Here is a 24952-nt window from a genome sequence, read left to right as displayed (position 1 = left end):
GGGACCTGCAGGTGCATTTCAAGTCTTATGCTGAGAGCAGCACACAGACTGGAAATATTCCACCAAGGTTGGAATGTTTCTGTCCACACTTTTGAAAACATATTTTTCAACTGTAACAGTGCCACCTAGTGGCCGATATGCACCAAATTTTGTATACAACGTCAGTGTGGTATGGCAAACCATTCGCTCAAGTTTTGTATTAATCCCACAGAAATGTGTAAAGATTCAGTTAGTTTTCAGTATTAGTTTACAAGTTTTCCTATACAACTTTGGTATTTTTTGGAGAATCAAAAGTGTTTCAATAAATTGTGACCATAGGAGGTCATACAGGCAAAGTCGCACTCAGTAGTAGTTCGCAAAAATATGTTTGGCATATTGCAGTATTTTGCATCAAAAGCGCCACCTATTGGCCAACTGGCACCAAATTTTGCACTGAGCCTCAGTGGAGCGTGCCAAACTACTTGAGTTTCGTGTGACAAGGAGTGATTGTTGCCAAGATATGGAATATGTTCCTTTGTAACTGGCAGCCTAGGAGGAGATTTCGACATTTCGTGACATTCGACAAAATTTAGGGAACGCGTGGATATAACATTTCTGAACGTGTGATGTACGGTGTGGGACTGTCAGGCCAAAACGCTCTTACCCATTTTTTTTTAATTTATTTAATATAATTTAATTTTGTGTGTGTGTGTGTGTGAGTGAGTGTGTGTATGGCGTGTGTACCATTCTATAGCCTACCTCCACTGAAAGTTTCGCCTACATAATTTTTTTTAACCACTTTTAGCTATAAATAAATCCAAATAATTAATTAATTAAAATCCTAACGATTACACTTGGGTTCCTAGCATCACTGGTACTCGGAGCCACGCTGTTTTACATGTGTGCCCCGGGCTTGAAACCGTAAAAAAAATTCAAAGACGACAGTGTTTTTTATTATTATTATCAAAAATATATCAATTATAATACACTTTGATTAAATAAACATACTCACAATTCCAAACACACTTAAAAAAAAAAAAAACAACAGGCACACATCACATACAATAACTATACAGAAAAAAAACAAATACGTCAAACACAATTATTAAATAGACAAAACCAACTTTCCATTATCATTTATCTTAATCATCATACTCTTCTGTAAACCATCTTTCAAACATATCTTCATCCAAGTATTCAAACATCATGTACACATATCTCCTGACATTCAATTTAAACAAATTCCAAACATCCAATTTCCTATTTTCAAAATGTGCTAAATTCCTTCTGCACCGCATATCTCGCTTAAGACGACAGTGTTAGCTCTCCGTGGAGAGCCGGAACTGCAAAAACACATCATACTATCACCTCCATCATGTACGGCTTGAGCGATTGCTCCGATGTCTTGTCATGACTTAGATAAATCTGTTCGATGAACTGATCTGTTTGAAGTAGTGGTTGATGTTTTGCATTTTTGCCCCATGTGCTTGAACGCAGCGCCTTTCGCTTTGTGGGATGACGTGTCAGCAAAGTTCCGGAAGCTTTCAGCCTGTCCAAAATGGCTTACCAGACACTACAACAGGAGTACTTACAGATTCCTGTTGTTACCAGGGCATATACAACAGCATGTGTCCTCACAACCGCTGCAGTGGTGAGACTTAATCATATTTTTCTTGTGTTGACAAAGGTATAGCTCGGTGCTGTTTAACATAGCTAATGTAACGTCGTTACTTTGCTGCTAGCTCGATGGTTTAGCTATAGCAGCTATGAGAAAGATACGCGTCTCAACTTGAATATTCAGGATGTTAACTGTTATTGAAGTCACGAGTGAATAAAAGCGTAGATACCTGTGGCCGAAGCCCTGCTTTAATTCTAACAAGTGAACCATTACGCTAAGAGTACGCTAACTTTTGCAGTCAATGCTGCCAGGTAACAGCTAACTATAGGCTGTTCTCTTTAGAGGGTACCCACAGTAACTTAAATAATGTCACATCATCAGTGTTTGAAATAAATCTAAGCCCGATATTTTTTAAGTAAAAGCTTTAATATAACAATGTGAAAAGACACCATTACTTTTTTCTCATCCGAGTCCTGCATTAAAAATATTTCCTAAGCAAGAGTGCAGAATTGTTATTAGCAAAATGTAGTCAAAGTATTAAAAGTACGTATTGTGTGGAATGGTCGTTCTCATGTGTAGCATTGTTATGACTGCATTAAGTGTCGATGTGGCGCTTTGTTTAACTACTTTATATACTATGTATATGTGCGATCTTTCATGTCATTTGTCTGTAGACAAAGCAGCACCGGCTATTCGTGACATAGATGTGCCTGAGTGTATACAAACAGGATAAAAACACAGAGGTGTACTTGCGTTTAAATTCAATATTTAGACATTCATCGAGGTTAATCCTCAATAACTTTCCATTCGTTTCCACCAGATTATTTGTACTGTGCCAAATAAAGTCCGTCTAAGTCTAAGTCTAAACCTGACTCGTGTTGCACAGGTGTTTTCTTTAGCTCAAAATCCCATACTGAAGCCTAACACAGCGCTATTTGACAGAGGATAGGAAATGGAGGACATGAAGCTAAGTGCATTTCAAAAGCGCATGCGAAAGGGCCAAGGAGGTTTTTCAGATTTTCAGTAATATTGTGTCATCCACCCACCCCCCACCCCCAGATTTATACAAACTTAAGTTTCCTCTGGACCTCCCCCCACTGCATGCTCTCTCTGCTTTAAGAAATTATGTAATAGGACCTAATGAGCTCTTCCAATTAACTTTCCAAACCAGTTAAATTATACAATTTTTCCACTAACCTCCTGTTTTTACTATTGATTATTAACACGTTAGCAGTTCCACAGCTTTATTTATATGTGATGAATATTTTCTTCTCTTTGAGAAAGTGGAATTTAAATCCAAGTCATATTTTTTATTGATTCAAGTTCATGTCATTTGTTGGTAGCTAAGCTTATAGATACACAGTATGTACGAGGAATACATATGACAGTAGAAAACTGTTTAATACAGAAAATTAAGCAGACTAGATAATTTTAACAGCCTCCTATACAAACCCTGGTCTGTACAAACCCAGTTTATGTTGACCAGAGTAAGCCAATTACTTGTATATGAAAACTAAAACAGAGTATGTTTATTGGCTTATATGGATTGTATATTCTACTATGTCAGCCCCATAACCTGTTTGCTGTGGCATTTAGTGTAAATCAGAAGCACTTTTTGAATGTATTTACAAGCATCAGAAGAATATACTGTACATGTACACAGAGGGATGAACTCTTTTTCCACAAATAGAAGTTGCCTGCATGAAGAAACTGGCTTATCTCAACTAAGAGAAGTCACAACAAGAGATAGAATGGGGAGGGTCACTTTGAGATGAGGGGTTTTTTGTTTGTTTGTTTGTTTTAATTACTTTTCTTCCTTCAGCTAGATGTAAGTTAATGTTTGTCAAAGCTGGATCATTTGGTATGGTTTTCAAAACATCTTTATTGTTATCTTTAATATTATCTCTGTTTTGTCATCTCTCACAGCAACTAGAGATCATCACACCATTTCAGCTATACTTTAATCCAGATTTGATTCTAAGGAATTACCAGGTGAGTAATCTCTCTCACTCTTCAATCTGCATCCTCATCCTCAGGAATTTGACTCAGGGCACATAACATTTCATACACTTAACAGCATTAATGACTTCAGCTACCTGTCTTAGTTAACCAAAAATCATTGTCAACTAAAATCTAAAATAGACACCCATCATATAATGTAATTGTTTTGTTTTTTTTAAATTTACTTTCACTCAAGAAAGGTTGGTCCACAAACTGCTCTGAGCCTGGTACTTATCATTTACACCCACACAGTTAAATAAAGCCTGTAGTCAACAGTTTTGAATCAAGGAATTGACCTCTGAGTTAACGTGTGTTTGTGTCATGTACAGCTGAATCTTCTCTCTCTGTCATTTTCTAGGTATGGCGACTAATAACCAATTTCCTGTTTTTTGGTCCGGTTGGCTTCAATTTCCTGTTCAATATGATTTTTCTGTATCCTTCTCAGTTCCAAGTCTCACTTCATTATATGACATGAGTTTGCATACTTTCTGTTTCACAGGGAAAAGCCATATGTGGTTGCAGAGATCAAACTAAACAGATACAGTATATTGTATGCTGCACAATCTTTCAAACCAGTAACACAAACCAGTAAAATGTGGTAGTCCTTTGGTAACTGGGTGAAGATGATGAAGTGTGTAAAATGGTTCTTATAGAATTTTTGTAATTTCCTTAACCATTTATTTTCAGGTACAGATACTGTCGTATGCTAGAGGAAGGTTCTTTCAGGGGACGCACAGCTGACTTTGTCTTCATGTTTCTTTTTGGTGGGCTTCTGATGACTGTATCCTTCCCATCATCATGTCATTTTAACTTACAGATAAGGAGGTCTTTAGTAAATGATTAAATGGCCAGTAAATTATTTACCACTAACACTGACTTCAACATTAATAGCTCTGGGGTATGGCTAATAGTATGCTTAAACTCCCACAAATAATGTGTTGTTGTGTGATGCCATTATTAGGGGTTAGTAAAAGTCATACTTACTGCATCTTTGGATTCCTTCTTCGTGCTACCAAGGTTGTAGCAACTTAGAATGATTTATTTACAGTTTTATACAGTGAGATAAAATGGTGTGAACTACTACATCCACTAGTCTGTCAAGAGAAGAGGTTTGTTTATATAGCTATATTTAGATATTATTTAGTCTGTGAAATTCTAGGTAATAGCTGACACACAGGTCAGGATGAGTACAGTACCATCAAATTTGTCACTTTTCAGCAAAAGTCCAAATATAGTTTCCTCTGGAAAATCACAGTATTTTTCCCTGGCACATCAAGACAATGATTTCAGTGAATTTTCATTTTTATCTCATAAATTCAACATTTGCAGCAGTGGCATCATTGCAGGCATGAGACTGTATCTAATCATTGAAGTGAATTAAAATAAGGAAACAGATGATGAGCTTAATGAAGAAAATACTATTTGTTGTACTGAGCCTTCCCTCTCACACTAATCTACTGTTGATACTGTGGTTGCCTTAGTGCAAAGATATGTCTGTTTTAACACAGAGACAGGAATTTCAGTGTTTTTACAAACAATTACTGATGAATAAATAGTATTCAGACCCTTTGCTTAGGCACGCCAAATTATGGTTAGTTGCACTGTGTTTGCTTTAATTATAAATGACTCTCTGTAGACCTCCATGTTACAATTGTGGTGAGGTATAGATTATAGCAAGGGTATAAGCTTTAGGCTATTAAAGCTTTGATTGTTCCCAGGAGCACAATGGCCTGCCTCAATGACTGTGAAATGGAAGAACTTTGGAAGTGCTAGGGCTCTTCCTAGAGTTGGCCATCTGGCCAAACTGACTAACTGGGCAAGAGAGACCTTGGTCAAGGAGGTGACATTAAATCTAACGGAGTTTCATAGGTTCTCTGCAGAAATGGAAGTACTTGCCGAAAGGATGAACGTCTCAACAGCACTCCATCAATCAGCCCTTTACATGTAAGTGAAAAACATATTACAGTCTTGGAGCTTGCCAAACAGCATTTAAAGGACTCTGTTAGCATGAGGAAAAAGTTTCCTTGGTCTGATGAGACAAATATTGAACCCTTTTTGATAGAACTCAAAACCATTATGTCTGGCAAACACCATGCACTGTTCACCACATGGCTGATATCATCTCTACAGTGAAGCTTGGTGGTGGCAGCATCATGCTATGGGGGGGCTTCTCAGTGGTAGGGGCAGGGAGACTGGTCAGAACAGAGGAAGGATGAATGCAGCCTATAACAGAGGTTCTTCAAGACAACCTGCAGTGCATGTGACCTGAGACTGAGGTGATGGTACTTTTCAGCACGTCAGTCACCTGAAGCATACAGCCAAGAGAACTCTTGAATAGCTTCATGGTCTGTCCTTGAATGGCCCAGCCAAAGAGCAGACTTAAACCTCAGAGCACATCTGTGGTGATACTTGAGGATGGCAGTTCACAAACACTTCCCATCCAGTCTGACATAGCTTTAGAGGATCTGCCTGAAAGAGTGGCATATACTGCACAAATCCAGGTTGTAAAGCTTGTAGAGACTTCAAGGAGACTCAAAGCTGTAATTGTTGCCAAAGAGGATCTACAAAGTGCTGAATTAAGGGTCTGGATACTTACATTTATGCTGGTATACTGGATACTACACAAAGTGCAAAAAAGTGAAGATTGGAATACTTCCTGAAGCCATTGTATGCCACTAGAACAAGGGAACCATCACCCATTTTTAATGTCAGTGCTGTTAATATTGTCATTTGTGTAGTCTTAAGTAAGTGCCCAAAAACACATCACTTAAATGTTAGAACGTATTAAACAGCTCCAGGTTTGGCACCAGCATGTTTCACTCCTCACAATAACCAGTTTTCCCTGGTGGGAAATGTCTGTGTAGTTCATTTCTTTGTCATATTCCTTAACAAGGTTTCAGATATTTGGCACTTTTGTGAGTTTGGTCTTCTTGGGCCAAGCTTTCACTATCATGCTGGTTTACGTGTGGAGTCGACGAAACCCAAACGTTCGCATGAATTTCTTTGGCCTGTTGAATTTCCAGGCACCTTTCCTGCCCTGGGTGCTGATGGGATTCTCACTTCTGCTGGGCAACTCCATCATCGTGGATCTTTTAGGTATCTCTCACTGTCATCTACGGTCATTATTTAGCACTAAAGTGATATGCCAAGGGGAACTGATGTGATTGGTGGGATACAGTGTGAATGGTGCTTGTGTTAAAGTGTTTTTTACCTTTCCTAAGGTATCGCTGTCGGTCATGTGTATTTCTTCTTGGAGGATGTTTTCCCTAACCAGCCAGGTGGTGGAAGGTGGCTCAGAACCCCATCAATCATGTGAGTGTATACACTGTACAATTTGAGAGTGTAGGAGTGAATGAATGTTCTCTTTATCTATATTGGAACAATAGAAGATATATCTAAATATCAAATTTGACATTTTGCCCCAGTAGTGGCCAAATAAGACATGCGCATGCATGTGTCATAGACTACTTTTGGGGACTCCAGGAAATGAATGCAAGTCTACATAGGTCCCCAGAAGTGACCAAGATCAAAATGTGTTTGTTGTGCTTACAGTCTATCCCATAAGTACTTGGACAGTGACACAGATTATGTAAATTTGCTTCTGTACACCACCACCATGGATTTGAAATTAAGTCATTGCGATGTGATTGAAGTGTAGGCTTTCAGCTTTAATTCAGGGGGTTTAACGAAAATATTGCATTAACCATTTATCTATTGCAGACATTATTTGACATAATCTCTCCATCTACAGAGGTTCAAAAGTGATTGATCAATTAACTTTCAACCAGTTTCATGGCTAGGTGTGGCCTATTTCCTCAGAATTTTATAACAAATTAAGCAGATAGAAGCAAAAGAGAAGGAAAGATGTACTGTCTGTTTTTATGTACGAGGTGTTGGCCTTAAGAATCATCACATCAGCTATACATAGTTCAGCTGAGAGCTACCGCTTCCAGTGTATGTCTTTAGAAAGTCTATCGTCCTCCTTTTCTGTGGGTCTCCAACAGAAAGATGCTGTTTGACACTCCAGAGGAAGATGCCAACTACAACCCCCTGCCTGAGGAACGCCCAGGTGGGTTTGCCTGGGGAGAGGGACAGCGCCTTGGAGGTTAAATATGCCCCCAGATCATCCCTGATTTTCAGGTTACTTCCAAGGACATTCCCTCAGGTGGATGAAGGGAACGGACATGGTCTTTGTTTTTGACGTGTTTGTTTAGTTCTGGATGAAGAATGGCAAACAACCAGAACTGGTTTGAAGATAACCATTTGTTGTCTTTGTAAATGGGCTTAAATCATTTTCAGAAACTCTTCTTGATGCCAGATCGTTGCTCTGAGACAATTTGCGAGAACAGAGGCGGATGGAACTTTGGACAGCGAGTCTTTCGGCTCCGGTTATGTTTGTCTTCATCTCAGAAAAAAACATATTGATATACACAGCAACTGTCATATGAAAGAGGAAAAATGACAGCAGTAAAATATTATCAAAATGAATTTGTTCAGATGGAAAGTGCTTTTTTTTTCATTTAACTTTTTTAAAGAATAAATGTGTGTGGCAAATGGTGCCTTGATTTAATTGCTTCTTGCTGTAGTAGTATTGCATGTAATCGAGGACTTCTCAACAAATTAGATGAATTGATGCAAACAAATAACATTATGATCCTTTAACTTCATTCTCTATAAACCAGGTAATGCTCTTGAGATAACATAATTAATGTACTGTGGTGACACATGTCATATTAAGAGTGAGACTGAAAAGGTTAATTTGGTTATACTTGCTCTAGATAATAAAAAAAAAAAACCCTTAATGAATATTGCTAGGCAGGTTGAGATGAGAAATGAAGTATAACGAAGTCCATCTTTTTTGTATTACAGCTGATTATTGATTGATTGGTTTTTGTGTTTTATTTTAGATTTCTTGTTAATACTAAGAAAGCTGGAATATAAATGGTTAGTATGGAATGGATTTTACTGTAATAAATTACCTTTTTCACATCCTCATTGTGGGATGTCATACAGGTCAAGTTATAATCAACATAATCCACCATATTTCATTATCAGGTTTACATTGATACATCCAATGCCTATATTTGTTCTTAACCTGTTTTATTTAAATTCAGAACTAAATTTTCTGTTTTTATTGTTACATAGAATATTAGGTATACGAGAATTTTTGAGTTAATCCACGATGTGATGGAAATCTGTTCGAAGAATAAACGTGGTCTCACGTTACATCACCAGGGGGCAATAGTGCACTTTGGAAATCGTTCCTCTACCTTTAATTGAACGAAGAGCTCGGCTAATGTAGCGTTCGTGGTTATCGGAAAAACCTCAACAAAAGATTAGAAGAGTCACGTATTCGATATGTTTACTTTTCACATTTTATGGGGCGTGACCACCTACTGTGTTTTTGTAGTGTTCGATAATTTTTATCACTTGTCGTTTTGCACTTGTTGAGCTGACATGCTCATAGTTTGTTGTTTAAATTAACTAAGCTGAAGTGAACGCTGTGTTCAAGGAGGACACTGATTCCCCACTGTTACCGTGAGCTCCGAACACATCTGAGGAGAAAGCTACTTATTAGTTAGCTGGTTAGCGACAGCGAAAAGATGCAATTGGCGCTAAGTAAAACGTTTGGCCAGAAGCCAGTTAAATTTCAGTTAGAACAAGATGGGGACTTTTACATGGTTGGGTCAGAGGTATGTGGCTATCTGTACATTGACTTTCAATGCTTAGCTTTCTGTTCTTAGTCACTGTTATCCTTTATTCTGGCTGGCTAGCTAATGGTAGCATGCTAACGAGTCCCATTGACGGCTCAAAAAGAAATACCTAAGGCCAGGTCAGGCCAACAACTGGCAAATCAAACATCATTTAATGTGGTGCTGTCTAAAACCGAAAAAAATTCCGCTAACACAACAGCTTTTGCCTTTTCAGCCTGCATGAAGCAACGTGTACAACAATATTGTGATTGAAAAATATGTAATCCCAGTCTGTATTGACGTCTGTTGTTTTGATGTACCTGTTTAAACCTATTGGAGAATCGGTTGTCAAGTTTTTTCCTCAACGAAATCGATTAATTAAGATAAACCACTTATGTTGGTTTTAAAGAAAAGTAATACGAGGGTCTACAGTTATAGTCTACTGTCCTCAGCTTTGTTTGAAAGACCAGAAAAGCGAAGCATATAATACAGACAAGCGCATTTCATGAAAATCCTTGAGTTTGTTAAGGTTGAGCTGAGGGAAACTCTGGGTTTCCGATTCCAGAAAGAGACATGACTTTAACTAGTTAACGTTAACTTAAGCCGCTTTCACACATGCACCGCAAACCTGATATTTTCTACACATTATCCGGTGCGGTCTTTGATGTGAACACAGTCAGTCACATCGGACATAGAGGCACTTTCTCCCGCCAGCTACCTAGTTTTAAGTCCGTGTCATTCTCGACTGAGCCATGTGTGAATACAGGACTCAAAATTCACAGCGAGTTGGTGGGCGTGTTGTGCTGCAGCGCTGGTCTCCTGCACACTTTACCTGCAGGCCCCACCCATCTCCTAAACCAGATGAAATATCCCCAGTAGATAATAACGCATCTCACATGGACTGTGTGCGGCATGTGTAAAGAGGCAACATTGGACAATGTTCGGACCTGTTACTCCGGACATTATCCGGACTTCATATTAGAAACGATGATACAATGTGAGGCTAACTTGCTCTCCAACAGCTTTCCTTGTTGAATGTGAGTATCCAACAATTGTGAATTATCCAACAAACAAGTATCCCAACAATTAAGATCAGATGCAGCATGTGTGGTGGAATTTTGCATGCTTTGTATAACAATGAATTTATCTTATATACTTGATGTAATTAGTCTTAGCTTTAGTTGTACTATTTTACTCATCAAGGATGACCTGATGAACTTACTGTTATATTCCCACCGTAAATACCTTCCTAAAGAGGAAGATGGCAAATGGTATCTTCATAAGCACAGGAGATTACACCAGTTGTAAATTCCTGAGAGGGGTCACTGCCTTTTATTGTACCCCAAGTGTTTACTCAATTGTACAGTAATGTTCTCTGGCAGTTTAATCAGAGGGCCAGAGGCAACCACAAAGTATAAAAGGGAGGTGAAACATTTGGTCGGGGGGCACACCTCTGAACTGCTTACTGCCGTGTGGTTCTGTGTGTTGCTTCCTCTCTATAGAGATTAAACATTTGGTGCATGCTACCTTGCCAGTCTTGTTCTTTGACTGTGTACAGGCAGACCGGGAAATTTCCATAACACGTGAATGGCAAGTGCTTTTTTAATAAGTCAGAGTAACTCTAACCCACTCCTGCAATCTTGTTTCACTGAAAGGCTGAGGGTTTCACATACTTTTTTTCAATTCAAGATTCAAGAAGCTTTATTTATCCCCAACAAGAGAAACACTAGAAATAATTTACAATTCTCAAAATCAGGCTGAGGATTTATTGTAAATAAGTACATAAATGTTTTTTCTTACTGAGCGAGCGTTTTTGTTCTTTTGTCTGATGGTGATTTATTCTGAGTTACTGTGAATATGTGATGTAGATAAACAGTGACAGTAAAGTCAAACTGTTTCTGCTGCCAAAGCAGAGGAGAGGAGAGAGTTCATGTCTGAGGTCGATCTGACTGAAGTGTTCATTTATAATCGTGGCAAATATTCAACAGTGTGAAGATAAAAGCATCTTTGTTCTATCAAAGTGAAGATTGAACAGTCAGTATGTGATCATTTAGTGTGATAAACTCTCTCTCTGTTTGTTAGAAGCTCTGTTGTGGACATAATGGAACAAAACCATTCCACAGAGCTATAAAAATATCTATTGATCTTTATTATTTGGTACTTTATTGTAAACTCTGTCCTTCTCAGGATCCTGCAGAAATGTTGACGCTAGTTTTCCAGTGATCTGATTGGTCAGTAGTTGGGCTGTTGACAGGTTTTGATCTGATCCTCTGAAGTTAACCTGCCCCGGAGCAGGTTAGTTGTTCAGAATCAGTTACTATGGTGATTTACCCCGATAAGAAGTGAACCTCTGTCGTAAGGCTGAAAACCCAGAGTTAAACCTGAAGCTAACTCGCTAACTGCAAATCCCGGTTCGTAGTACAGGACTCTGGTAACTGGTTTTAATGTTGTGGTGTGTTGTGTAGTAAACCTCAGAACTGTTTACCTAAATTTCACCAGCATGTCCATGTCCCCACCAGCAGAGGAAATAAGCATAGGGTAACCATACAACACTACCAGAACAATACTGGCATCAAGGAGACAAAGCAGAGACATCAGCAGAGACTGACTACTGACTAGCAAACAGCACACTCTGCTTGAGTACCACACTCAGCAACTGGACTTTGAACTTTCTCACAAACAGATCGCAGACAGTTCAGATTGGTAATCACATCTCCTTCACTCCAGTGCTCAACACCAGACACCCCCCCCACACACACCACCCCCAGCCCCCTTCCTGTTCACACTGTACACCCATGATTGTATTCGCAGACATGGAGAACTGCTAATGTGAAGTTTGCAGACAACACCACTGTCATCAGCTGGGTTACAAACAATGATAGAAAATCATATCAGGTGGAAAACAACAGACTTGCAGAGCAGTGCACAGAAAACAACCTATTCCTCAATGTCAACAAAACCAAGAAGCTGATTGTTGATTTTAGAGAAAAAGAGGCAAGACATACACTCCTGTCTACATCAGTGGAGCTGAGGTCAAGCAGGTGAACAGTTTTAGGTTCCTGGGATTCAACATCACAGAGAACCTGTCATGGTCATCACACATCTTCACTAGGGCTGAAACGATTACTCGACGATGACGTTGATTTATAAAGATTTGTTGATGCGGAACTTTAGTATCAACACGTCTTGTAAAACCATAAAACCAGGGACTGTTCACTTGTTACTGCAATGGACTACAGGAGGTGCTGGGGCAATAGAAAGCATCCTAACTGGAAACATCACAAACTGGCATGTGCACAGCTCAGTACAGTAAGGCTCTGCAGCAGGTGATTAATACCAGCCAGAAAATCATTGGTACCCATCTACTTAGCATTGGTTATATTGGTGAAATGTCCAGAGTATACTAAAAGACTAATATTCACCCCAGGAAACAGTTTTATTTTTATGACTTTATAATTTATTCATTCATTTATATAGGTTTCGTTTTTTGTGAGTAGCATAAAGGGACTACAGCAATTTGTTGTACAATCTTGTGTTTTGTAATTATAATTAAATTGAATCTTGCCTGCCAAAGTTGCCTCTACTGAATAGTTACTGGAAAGGGGGGGCAGTCAGATTTTTGCTTAATGTGTACTTATATCATACAAATTTGTATAGTTTTGTTTTTCTCTTTGAAAGTGTTTTTCTGTTGATCAGTGTCAAAATTCAATTGTTATGTATAAAATTTCCACAGTCCCACAAGATAGACAATATAAACTGAAAGTTGCAGCAGCTCCAAAGCTGAATGGTTAATATCACTGAGTTGTGTGTCAATCTAAAATAACAAATGACACTACATTTTTATTTTTAGTTTGCTCTTAACAAACCATAATAATTCTGATTATTTAGACTTTGTTTTCTACAGATTTGAGTGTACTGGCCAGATAATAATTGCTCAAAGTTCCACCTTCTGCTCTCCAGGTTGGAAACTATTTGCGCATGTTCAGAGGCTCTCTGTATAAAAGATACCCATCTTTATGGAGGAGGTTAGCCTCAGTGGAGGAGAGGAAGAAAATTGTAGCCTCATCACATGGTGAGTGGCCTGTTTTTTTTACACTGGAACTTGACATGGTCAGTTTGGATCACTCCTGGTCTGGAGGGTCCATGGGTTATATATAATGTTGCATCCTGCTGATTTAAACTGTTCTAATATTGTAGCCACCAGTGTTACTCTGCTGAAGGCATCAGAATGTGAAGAGATCTTTGAGGGTAATGATGAGAAGTACAAGGCAGTGTCCATCAGCACAGAACCTCCTGCTTACCTCAGGTAATTTCTTCTGTTTAACAATTATAAGGTTTTATTCCAAAATTGACTGGTATTTGCGACTGTTCATAATTGGCTTCACCTTGACTAAAGCCCCAGTTCCAGCTGAAGAAAAATGCTCCAAAGCATGATGCTGCCACCACCATGCTTCACCATGCGTATGGTATTCTTTTTGATTTGTGCAGTGTTGTTTTTGTAACATACCTTTTGGAATTATGGCCAGATTTTTCAACCTTGGTCTCATCAGGCACAACACATTTTCCCACATGCTTTTGGGAGACTGGATATAGGTTTTGCAAAATTTAGCAGGGTGTGGATGTTTTTCTTTGTAAGAAGACTTGCTACCCTACCTTATAGCCCAGGCATATTTAGAATTCATGAAATTGTTGTTACAGGTAATACACAACCAGTAATTAGCCACTCTCTTGGGCCAGTTTGGTCCCATCTTGGTCTCATTTTTTTCCATCACAAAAATCTAGCATTTTAACAGGGTTGTGTAGACATTTTATATCCACTGTACATAGAACAATCGTACAATAGTGCAAAAACCATAAATATTCCAGTGAGTCCATTCCTGCTCTTCATGAAGAACCAGAAAGTCCTCAAAGCTTCATACCAATATGTGGTCAATAGTACAAAACAAAATGACTGTTCCATCGAGTGTGTATTTAATATCCTCTAATTTCAGTAAATGAATAATGTCCAATCCATCTGGTGAAGCCAGGTGGAGACTGTTGCCTCCAGTAAAGGAGAGTAAGTCTTCAATTTGCAGTCAAGGAGGTAAATGCTACAACCCCTCGAACTTTGCCTTAAATAGAGCAAGCTTCTGGCATAAATCTAAATATGGCAAATAAAATTTGGGTGAGACGGTTCTTTGAAATATTTTTGTAAGCATCAAAAATACTGACTGAGTATGACATGGTTGGACAAGACCAAAATATTCTGAAGGCTGGCTTTAATATAAAGGACAACGGGGATTAGTTCAAGAGAAACCTCCCAACAGGCATTATTTAGTTTCTCACCTACTTCAGGTAATTTCTGTCAGATGATGGCTGATTTGATGGCTGGTGTCTGGATTTAAAATTTGCAGATTTTGTAACTATTTTTTTCCTGTGTGTGTGTGTGTGTGTGTGTGTGTGTGTGTGTGTGTGTGTGTGTATATATGTCAGAGTCAGAGTGTCAGAGAATATGTGATGTGTTGACTTGCTGCACCTTGGACATTAGGCCATTCAGGGTCAGATGCTGGCCTCAGTCATTGTCTATTCAGAATTTGTAATTAGTCTTTCTTCACAGTCTGATAGCCTATTTATGTTCCCAGAATTATATGGTCTTTAAGCTGTGCTGATTATGAACCTTTGACTGAAATTTTTATTTTATTTTACTTGTTGTCATTTTGCAAGACAGCTTTTTACAAATTACCAAACTATAAGATTTTGATGCTGCTGTTTTCTTCTGTTTATCTGTCTCTTAATCCAGTCCAGCAATTTTATGGAAGTGCAATACTAAATTGCTGCCATACTCTGCTAACAGAAGATACAATAACTTCTCAACATTGTGTTTTTGTCACTTTCTATAAAGGGAGCAAAAAGCAAAGAGGAGCAGTCAGTGGGTCCCCACGCTGCCCAACAGCTCTCACCATCTAGATGCAGTGCCTTGCTCCACCACCATCAACCGCAACAGAATGGGCCGTGACAAGAAAAGGACCTTCCCATTGTGGTAAGAAAGTTTTTTTTTTTTTTAGTAAAACAAAATGTGCAACAGTGTGGTGCAAAGCTCTGTACCCTTTCAGTCTGTATTTGGTATTAGCCCCTTTCATACAGCCTGTGCAAGGCAGGAAGGATGTTCTTTCTTTCCACCTAAAAGCGTGCATAGGAATGGCATTACACTGGCATTGTTTGGTTAAATGTAAACAAGTAAAGCCAGCATAATCAGGGGTCTTCTTAATGGGATATAGTGTGATCTCTGTGGGGAAGGGGGTCCAACAAGAAGTTTGGATTATTATATTGCAGATGGGAATTACTCAGACCAGTTACTTGTCAGCCCAGACATTATGTCAGGTGAAATTTTTAAAGTAGAATAAGCTGCATACACCATTCTTAAATAGCCGGTTTCTGTAGGACTTTCAGGGGAAATCACCCACCACACAGGAGGTGGTGGAGGCAGCAATACTCAGGACACACTGCCTGCCTTGCTTGTGCATAATGGCTACTCACTACCTAGCTGAACTGCCTTCGAGCCGCAGCAGTTCAGCTAGGTAGTGAGTTTGCCTTTGATAATGGTTATCAATAATAGAGTGTTTGATTTCATTTTATTTTAAATTCAGTATACTTGTGTTCAGAGTGATAAGGAGACACACACAGAGACAGACCCCTTCAGCTTAAGTGATAGTGAAAGGTGTCAGTTTTATGTAATGGTACTAGTGTGATGTCAGTACAACTGTCAACATACCTTTTCCCTGTCTATTTTTGCTTAGAACCACACACACACCACGCCTGAAGAATAGGTGAGATGCTGAAACTCTAGATGTATGCTGCAACAGCTAGTCTCACACAGTGGCTGCTCTAACCTGTTAACATGGGTGTCAAAGTGAAAATCAAGATGTTCTGCAATTTCAGCCACGAGTAACTCTCAATGCACATATGAGCATTTAAGTAGAATTGAAAAAAATGGAAATTCTTTAAGCACCACTGATTTAGATTCAGATCACGTCAACAGAATATTAAGAATTACTTGGTTAAACAATAATAATCCAACATGTGTCTTCTGTCTCGCTCAGCTTTGATGACCATGACCCTGCAGTGATCCATGAGAATGCAGCCCAAGTAGAGGCGCTGGTTCCCATTCGTCTAGACATGGAGATAGATGGACAGAAACTGCGAGATGCTTTCACATGGAACATGAATGGTAAATTGGTAAATGCACATCGTCAGCATTCAAAACATACAGCATTGTCTCCAAACTAACCCAGCCCAACCCACCCCTTCCCCACCCTCACCAGAGAAACTGATGACCCCAGAGATGTTTGCAGAGATTTTGTGTGATGACCTGGACCTGAATCCTCTAGCCTTTGTCCCTGCCATTGCCTCAGCTATTCGTCAGCAGATTGAGTCGTACCCCACTGACAGCATACTAGAAGAGCAGGCAGACCAGAGAGTCATCATCAAGGTGGGTGCTGAGCCAAAATAACAACAGTATATAAATAACAACAGTTCCTCAAGGAAATCGTGGAATTTCTGGTAGTTTGGAAGGAGGTAGGTACACAGGAATATACTACATCAGAAGAAGAAGATGAAAATGTTACCACTTGGTGTTATGCTGAATGGAATCGAACATCTGGTTCAAGTTCCCATGAAGTTTGTACAATATCTGTCCAACTCAGTGGCGGACTACAGTGTGCAGTACTCCTTACTGTCGTTGACAGAAACTCTGTCTTGCTTCTATTTGATTAATAATGGCTGATGGTTTGATTGATGATCACTGGATTACTTTGATGCTATAGTAGACTTCAAAACCTGATCATTCTCAGGGAAGACCTGTAAGCAGATTCTATTGTTCTTTCATTGAATGTTTATTACATAGTGACATCCTCAGGCAGTGCAAGTCACATTGAATTTAAAGATATGTGTATCATGTCTGTGCATTCAGATTTGACTGAATTATTCCACAGAAATGGATGAGGGATTCGCCCTCTTCAAAAAGTGACTGGGTTTAGACCGATTAGAAGCCACTGTAATGTTAAACAAAAGGGATTAGAACCACATACTGTATTTTTAACCCACTTAACTTAAGTGGGTTAAAAATATAAATACTGGACTGTACATGATGTTTTTCTGTATTTCTCAGCTGAACATACACGTGGGGAACATATCTTTAGTGGACCAGTTTGAGTGGGACATGTCAGAGAGAGAGAACTCCCCAGAATCCTTTGCATTGAAGCTGTGCTCTGAGCTAGGTCTGGGTGGAGAGTTTGTCACCACTATCGCCTACAGCATTCGTGGTCAGCTCAGCTGGCACCAGAGGACCTACGCCTTCAGGTAATTCACTCACCTTCAGGTAACTCACTCACTTTAACAGGGCTGATAGAATCATTGAGTTCAGTGGTCTAAACACACTTTGTTTTAGTTTGATTAAGGCAAACACTGCACGTAGAGTACGTTAAAAAGTTTTGACTTGAAATAAATAACTGTTGCCACCTGTCTTATTAACCAGTCAGCCTCAACATTAAAACCACCTGCCTAATATTGTGTAGGTCCCCTTCAAATTGCTAAAATAGCTCTGATCTGTTGGGGATGTCCTGTGGTGTCTGGCCCTGAGACACTGGCAGCAGATCTTTCCAGTCCTGTGGGTTGCAGAGTGGGGCCTTCATTAGTCTGGCTGATTCCAGTGCCTTCAGATGCTCACAGATGCTTAATCAGATTGGGATCTGAGGAGTTTGGGGGTCAGGTCAGTGCTTTGGGCTCTTTGTTGTGTTCCTTACCATTTCTGAGCAGATTTTTTGATGTGGTGGTAGCACAGTCCTGCTGGGGGAGGCCGCCGCTGTCAGGGAGTGCTGTAGTCATTGGCGGCTGTGCTTGGTCAGCAGCAATGTTTCAGGTTGGTGGTACACAACAAAGTAACATCAGGATGAATGCCAGGAGTCAAGGTTTCCCAGCAGAACATGTTTTTCCCTTCACCTGTCAGTGGCTTAAGGTTGGGGCTGAGTGGTGTTTGAACACTCTAGTCTCACACCCACTGTTGTATTTTTTGCCCTTCATGAGCTGATGATATTTGGCTCATGAGGTGCTTCATTACTGCCATGCATGTAATTTGCCTACAGTGAGAACCCACTCCCCACAGTAGAGATTGCCATCCGCAATACAGGTGATGCAGACCAGTGGTGCCCCCTGCTGGAGACTCTCACTGATGCTGAAATGGAGAAGAAGATCCGAGACCAAGACAGGAACACAAGGTGAGACAGTCAGATACAGATAAATGATCAAATACATTCAGTAAATGTACTGTATATCTACTCCATTGTAGCTGCTAATGCTGCCTGGGTTTTACTGGGCTTATACAAGAACTGTGGCTAAAATGACATTTGAAAGAATACAAGTGACACAGCTCAACAAAGCATGACAATAGCCTTATAATGTCATCCCATTAAACACAAAGTCAAGTACAAAAAGAGGGGAAATTCCATATAGTGATGCAAAGTAATAGTAATTAGAATACCAATAATAGCAAAACGAATAGAAGTAAGACTAGCAGCAGGTGTTGAGATTTAGGAGCAGCAGGAGACTTGTCATCACAGATCAGACTCTACAGCTCCAGAGGCAGAAATACCTGCAGAAAGAGACAGAAGAGGACAGAACTATGGAAAAGGGAAGATGTTGAATTTGTGACATGCATGTATGGGATAGAGATAGAGAAGGAGAGAGGAGCTCAGTGCATCATGGGAAATCCCCCAGCAGTCTCATTTGGGAGTGTTCGTGCATCATTCCAAGGTAGTTAGCTTTATTGCAGACGTGGTAGCCACAGCAGCTGAACAGCATAAATTAGCTACTTTTGTTGTGTTGTGTATTGGCAGCATTTGTTTGGTTGGTTGGCACAAGGTATTTCCCAGTTAAAGCCACTGTGGGTGAAGCTGCACACTAATCACTGCAGATTAACTGCCCAGTGTTCATTTTAACCAAATGAACTCTTGCTTACGGAGAGATAAGAGATAAGAGTGACCGACATTTCAAATCTATTTAATCTTAGTTATCAAGGGTTTAAAAATATCAAATTTTTCAAATTAATTTGCGATATGTGAGGGCTGATTGATACATTTTTGGCCTAAGGTAGGAGGAGATGAGTTAAACAGCTCTTGTTCCATTCACATGCAGTTCAGCTCTTTAAGCGATTATTAAGAAAGTTTGAAGTTTATAACTTTTATGGTATTTTTGTTATGGGCAATTGAAAATTGCAGGCCAGCACTGTCAAAATGACCCTCCTTACCCTTCCTTTCTCATCTTGTTGTCCAGAAAACCCAAAAAACCTGAATGGTTCTCAGGCAAGGTCTGGAGTTATAAGTTATATCTTTTTTCTGTAATTTCTAAGTGAATTTATGGCCATTTCTTCAATGTTTATTAGACATTAACTATTGAATAGTCATAATCAATCAATTTGATAATCACATTGAATCTAAAAATATGTGTATCATGTCCATGTGTTCAGAGTTTACTGAGCTATGAGTTTTGGAAATTGGTGAACCTTAATGTCCTCCATGAGTTGTGTATCACAGCCACTGCTGTAGCTCCAACTGAAGTGGGGAAAAGAATGTTGGAGTGTACTTAATGTTTTATAAAGTTATATTCGGTATGGTTCACTCACTCATCGTGTAACAGATGCTAAATTGGTGCAATCTTGCAGTAGTCCATTATTATACAGGAATTTTTAAAATTTGACAGTGTAACCTCAGGCTGATTAAAAGATGTCAAGGTTAAAACTGAACAAGATTTTTTAGGCTTGTATGTTATATGTAAATCTTAGTTCAGCATCATTTCATTACTATATTTCGGTTTGCAGTAGATTTAAATAATTTAATTGCAATAATTAACATGCTGTTAAAAAGTGTTAAGGATACATGCATCATTACTCATTTTACAACTGCACTTAATCCAGTATGTTTAGCTGCTCCACAATCCTGCTCACTGGGTTCCAGGATCAGGAACACTGACACATACAGTATTCTGCAAGTAGTATATGATCATTAGAAAATGATCCATCAGTTTCACCAATTACACCATAAGAAATATGAGAGAATTATGTATCAGTTTAAAGCTTCACACTGAATAACTTCCTCAAACACAGAGTGTGCAGTAAACGTTATATATATGTGTCACAATATAACATTAGAAATGAAGCATTTGGTGTTACAGACATGTCTCTGTCTACAAATCATATGGGAACATACTTGCTTGGTCCAGACCCCCTGGTCAGTTTTTCTGTGAAAATTAAATGCAAAAATGACCATTACCACTAAAATTGTAACACATATTGTAACCAGGATATTACTCCTCTTCTCCTAAAATAAACTTGCACAATTTAATGTGCTTCAGTATCAACAGTGAGTTTGTCAACCCCGATTTGTATGAATCTCAATTTTCTGATATCACAGCTGAAGAAAAATATCAAAAGTGTAATGTAACTTAAGATTTCAGCACTCCATCAAGGCCATTTAAGTCTGTTAATTAATGAATGTGTGCAGTACAGTGAAAAAAATTGAATGGTGTTAACTTATTGATTCCTACTCAGGCTCTTTCGCTGCCACTGCTGTGTTATTCTCAAGTGAACATACTCACTTTCTGTAACACACCTCTAATAAACAGCATTATGAATGTTAGTTTATTTCAAATCATTCCTCTATATACAATCAGTCTTGTATAATGAGAGAAGAATAATCCAAGTGCTCAAGTCATTCCTACACTTTCTCAGAATTCTTGAAATAATGTGAATAAAATGTGTTTTTCTAGGCGCATGAGGAGACTGGCCAACACTGCTCCATCCTGGTAGAAAGAGACATGAAGCTACATTCCTTGACATATCATTTGGAGTCTCTTGTTATTCTGTCAGTAAATAGCATAGTTACACACACACACACACACACACACACACAAGCACACAGGTCACTGACAAAGTATCTGGATGTTCCTGTAAGCATGAACACAAATGTGGTCTCTGTCTGTGGACATTTCACACACATGCAGACATTCCTCCACACACACAGTTTACTATCATCATGTTTGCCTTCAGGATGTCAATCATGGCAAGAACTCAGATCTAACCCCAGATCAATGTTAACTAGTGTTTTTCAATGAAGGTTTATCTGACTTCTGTTTAAGTTACTGTTTCACACATCACACCAAGCAAGATTCACACTACACAACAAAACGAAACACTTGACTTTACAGTACGACTGAGATAAATGTATTTGTATGAATGGTTATTGAGATGACACCATGACTTTGTGATGTTACACTGATCTGGACAGCATTTGTATCAACTCTCTCTTGACAATTGAACATTTAAATTCCTCAGACTTGTATCAGAGGTCTGTCATTTTCCCTGTTTACCGTTGAAATAATGTCTGTAGGGGAAACTGTCCGTAGGCAGTTCTGCTCTATATGACCAGTGGTTGGGATAATTGAGGCAGGTTCTCCTGTAGAACTGAAACAATTACTTTATTAATAAATTTGTCGATCATCAGAAAAATGATTAACTCATTTGATAATCAAATAATTATTTCAGTCACCTTGCAAGCAGATACAATGAAAGAGTGTCCTTCATCCTCTTGTTCTATCTCAGATAGGAGTTACTGCTCTTCTTGGTCAGAAATCATTGTAAACTGAACATCTTTGGGTTATGGCTGTTTGACAAAACAAGACTTTTGAAGACATCACCATGGACTCTGGGAAGTACACGATTGATTAATGGAAGAATAATTATGTCCGGACTACCCTGTTTAACCTGCTGCCACTGCAATCCATGACAGCACAGAAATAGTACAGAATGACCTTATGAATAGGGTTTGAACATTTCTGACGTAGGTGACTGATACTGGGATGGACCAAAAATACAAACAAATGGTCCCTTTTCTCATTATGATGATGAGAATTGGTTAACTACAAAAGCAGAAACTCTTGTGCCATCAGAATCATTGGAAAGATGCAGTAATCACATAAAACAGTAAGGAAACGATATATATTGGTTAAATGGTTGGCTGGTTTCTACCTCACTGGAGCGCCATCTAGCTGAAAAAGACTTTTTGATACATCACTCCTTGTTCTGCCCAAACATGTCTGAGGAACATTTTCTTTTCTTCCTTATGATCAGTTTTTCATCTTCAAGAGCACCATAAGGCCTCCTGGACTCTGCACAATACAGTGAGCATGAGGCCTCTTCTCTTGTCTTTTAAATTACAGAAAACATCCAGGGGCTTTAATAGATGTTGTGGCTGATGTTCGTATTTTTACTCAACTGAAATAACCAGTGTGCATAGTGTGTATGTAAATTCAAACACCATTCCCTGGTAAAGTGACTGCTGTCCAGACAGGTCTTCACACAGTAGCAGTGGTCTAGATCTCCACTGTGCTTACAGCCAGTCAGAGAGTTGGTTTGATTTTAGCATGTAGACTGCATTCTGATCTTGGGTAGTGATTCTGATCAGTTATGTGCACCAGTGTTCATTTGCATGCTAAAACATAGGTAGTTCATACTATACCCTGTGCATGAGGGATTCATTGTTCCCACTATTACTTCTGTTTACCCTGTGCCTCGTTGCGTCAGTGTCAGCAGACCTGAGCCTCTATTTTACTGAGAGTACAGAAGGGAAAAAAACAATCTGACAAGAACCAATGTGTCTTTTTAAAGTAATGATTTTCAACTTGAACGCGGATCTGAAAATGATAATGTACTGTCATGTCTTGTTCTCTTCTTTTTTAAAATTGCTTTACCTTTTATAGTGGATTTGTTTTTTTATATGAAAAATAACAATAAAGAAAACTTGTTGGAAATTGAAGTTTTGTTAACCTGTGCATGATTTTTTCTTTATTGTGATATTTTGTTCATTTCTCTTAATAAGATGTTTGAGAAAAATACAGATACAAGACTCAGAAATCTATTTAGTTTAGATGATATATATTTTCTTTATGTGAAAGAAGAATTCCTCTGAGGCATTGACATGATGCAGCCTGACATGTATAAAGTCACTCAGAAAAGTTTTGGTCTGAAATGTGTCAAAAGGCTACACTGTTTCTGTGATTTGGCAATGAATGCCAACACGTTGATAAAGAGAAACAAGATATGCCACAATACCTGCCCAATATGACAAAATGGAAATCTTCCCACTGGTCACACGATGGATTCAGCATGAATTAAATCTAATGTTCATGTTTGAGGGATTCCATCATGTCTATAAATATAAGAATTCTGCTTAGTTTAATGATTGATGGCAGCCGAGGAAACACTGAAATGACAAAGCTTATTCTAAACATTAGAAGTGTTCAGTACATGTATGAATGAATGAAATTTTCCAACTGATCACCCGCATTAAGAGTTTATTAAAATAAGGCTGCTGAGCTGTTTACGATTATGTAGAGCTTGTATAGTCTAGTTTTGCAGTGAGCTGATCGAGACCGCTTGACCTAGCAACAGACCGAAACATATACTGCTGAAGTGCAGACAGTCTGAAACACAGGTGAACTATGTATGTATTACTATGACTTTATTTTCACTTGCATACTGAAATGCATTAGAGCAGTGATGTGATCACTCAGAAAAAGAGCAAACGAGCAACAGACAGCTACAACAAATCTTTGAACTGAACTGAACAAAGTGATTCAAATCAGCAACTCATACTTAACAAGTCTGCAAGTATGAACTTTTATATATGATGGTTTGCTGTTTCAGAAACTTTTATAAATAAAAATTACAAACACTTAATCGGATACCCATAGATTGTTCGCACCCAAAATGGTAAATGTATCCTCTTTAAACTTCTGTAGGATGTTTATGAATCATATCTGACACTGTCTACATCACTATAGAGAGAACCTTTCTCTGAATGACCGCTAGTTCAGAGAACCAATCATGACAAGGTGTGCATGAGGCTGTGAGGACTGATATAGCCCTAACTGCTTGAGGAGGTGTACTGTGCAGACAGGATTGTAATCCTTATGCCACAACATTGAGAAATCACCTTGGTCAGCACTGAAGAGACACACTTTATACAAAGTTATTCTGGCTGTTTATGAGGAATACTGTATTTGGATTCATGAGTCAAAGTTTAAGATCATTATTAAGACCATTTCTTACAAGTGTGATACATAGCAGCCCTTATTCTTTGCTACAGGAGGGAAGCCTTATGTTGCAGTGACTGGTGTCCTAAAACAGTTCAGCTGATAGCCCTGAACCTGTTGATATGATAAATATGTTAGTTCACTCACTTGATCTTTTATTGAAGAAAAATAATAAATGATATGTGATGATATAAGCAAGCAAGGTCAAAGTTGCCATTTTATAATAACACAAATATTATATTATCAAAGGGAAACACAAGCATAGAAAATTGAAAACTAAAATTCTCTGTCATCTTTCTCTGGATACATGGGTATGATTTCATAGCAGAGACCCTTAATTTTTCATCCTTATAGTGAGTACCTGTTGGCATTTTACCCAGTAATGCAAATTTTACATTCAAGGTAAGATGCTCTGTCATAGATGTTTCAATTTCAATCATTATTTTCTTCCAAAATGTCTTGGGCAAGAGTATCTGTAAATTAAGCATGATTTTCACCACATTCTCTCCAACATTTAATGATGCTCATTATCAGTGTAATC

The 24952-nt window shown here is 38.7% G+C and overlaps 2 protein-coding genes across 2 annotated transcripts; both read left to right on the top strand.

Moving 5' to 3' along the window:
• The first annotated feature begins 1470 nt into the window (after window positions 1-1470).
• Window positions 1471-8157, top strand: derl2 (derlin 2). Its single transcript, XM_018701915.2, has 7 exons — window positions 1471-1630; window positions 3524-3589; window positions 3957-4030; window positions 4286-4379; window positions 6499-6694; window positions 6820-6910; window positions 7603-8157. The coding sequence occupies exons 1-7, from the start codon at window positions 1538-1540 to the stop codon at window positions 7706-7708; spliced, it is 720 nt and encodes a 239-aa protein (XP_018557431.1). The 5' UTR covers window positions 1471-1537; the 3' UTR covers window positions 7709-8157.
• A 738-nt stretch (window positions 8158-8895) lies between these two features.
• Window positions 8896-23128, top strand: LOC108900728 (SWI/SNF-related matrix-associated actin-dependent regulator of chromatin subfamily B member 1). The gene is made up of 9 exons (XM_018701913.2): window positions 8896-9291; window positions 13252-13363; window positions 13489-13597; window positions 15173-15310; window positions 16371-16498; window positions 16593-16759; window positions 17438-17628; window positions 18411-18542; window positions 21088-23128. The coding sequence occupies exons 1-9, from the start codon at window positions 9202-9204 to the stop codon at window positions 21125-21127; spliced, it is 1107 nt and encodes a 368-aa protein (XP_018557429.1). The 5' UTR covers window positions 8896-9201; the 3' UTR covers window positions 21128-23128.
• The last annotated feature ends 1824 nt before the right edge of the window (window positions 23129-24952 follow it).

The sequence above is a fragment of the Lates calcarifer genome, linkage group LG9 (genome assembly GCF_001640805.2).
Source record: "Lates calcarifer isolate ASB-BC8 linkage group LG9, TLL_Latcal_v3, whole genome shotgun sequence".
In the NCBI taxonomy this organism is placed as follows: domain Eukaryota; kingdom Metazoa; phylum Chordata; class Actinopteri; family Centropomidae; genus Lates; species Lates calcarifer.
Note: the sequence above shows the minus strand (reverse complement) of the source record. Positions and strands in the feature narration are given on the sequence as shown.

Excerpts from the sequence above, each read along its gene's own strand:
- LOC108900728 (XM_018701913.2), top strand. The coding sequence starts at position 9,202 with ATGCAATTGGCGCTAAGTAAAACGTTTGGCCAGAAGCCAGTTAAATTT. Across the intron at positions 13,598-15,172 it reads GAACCTCCTGCTTACCTCAG|GGAGCAAAAAGCAAAGAGGA; the intron begins GTAATTTCTTCT and ends CTTTCTATAAAG. Across the intron at positions 17,629-18,410 it reads CAGAGGACCTACGCCTTCAG|TGAGAACCCACTCCCCACAG; the intron begins GTAATTCACTCA and ends ATTTGCCTACAG.
- derl2 (XM_018701915.2), top strand. The coding sequence starts at position 1,538 with ATGGCTTACCAGACACTACAACAGGAGTACTTACAGATTCCTGTTGTT. Across the intron at positions 6,695-6,819 it reads CATCATCGTGGATCTTTTAG|GTATCGCTGTCGGTCATGTG; the intron begins GTATCTCTCACT and ends ACCTTTCCTAAG. Across the intron at positions 6,911-7,602 it reads CTCAGAACCCCATCAATCAT|AAAGATGCTGTTTGACACTC; the intron begins GTGAGTGTATAC and ends GGTCTCCAACAG.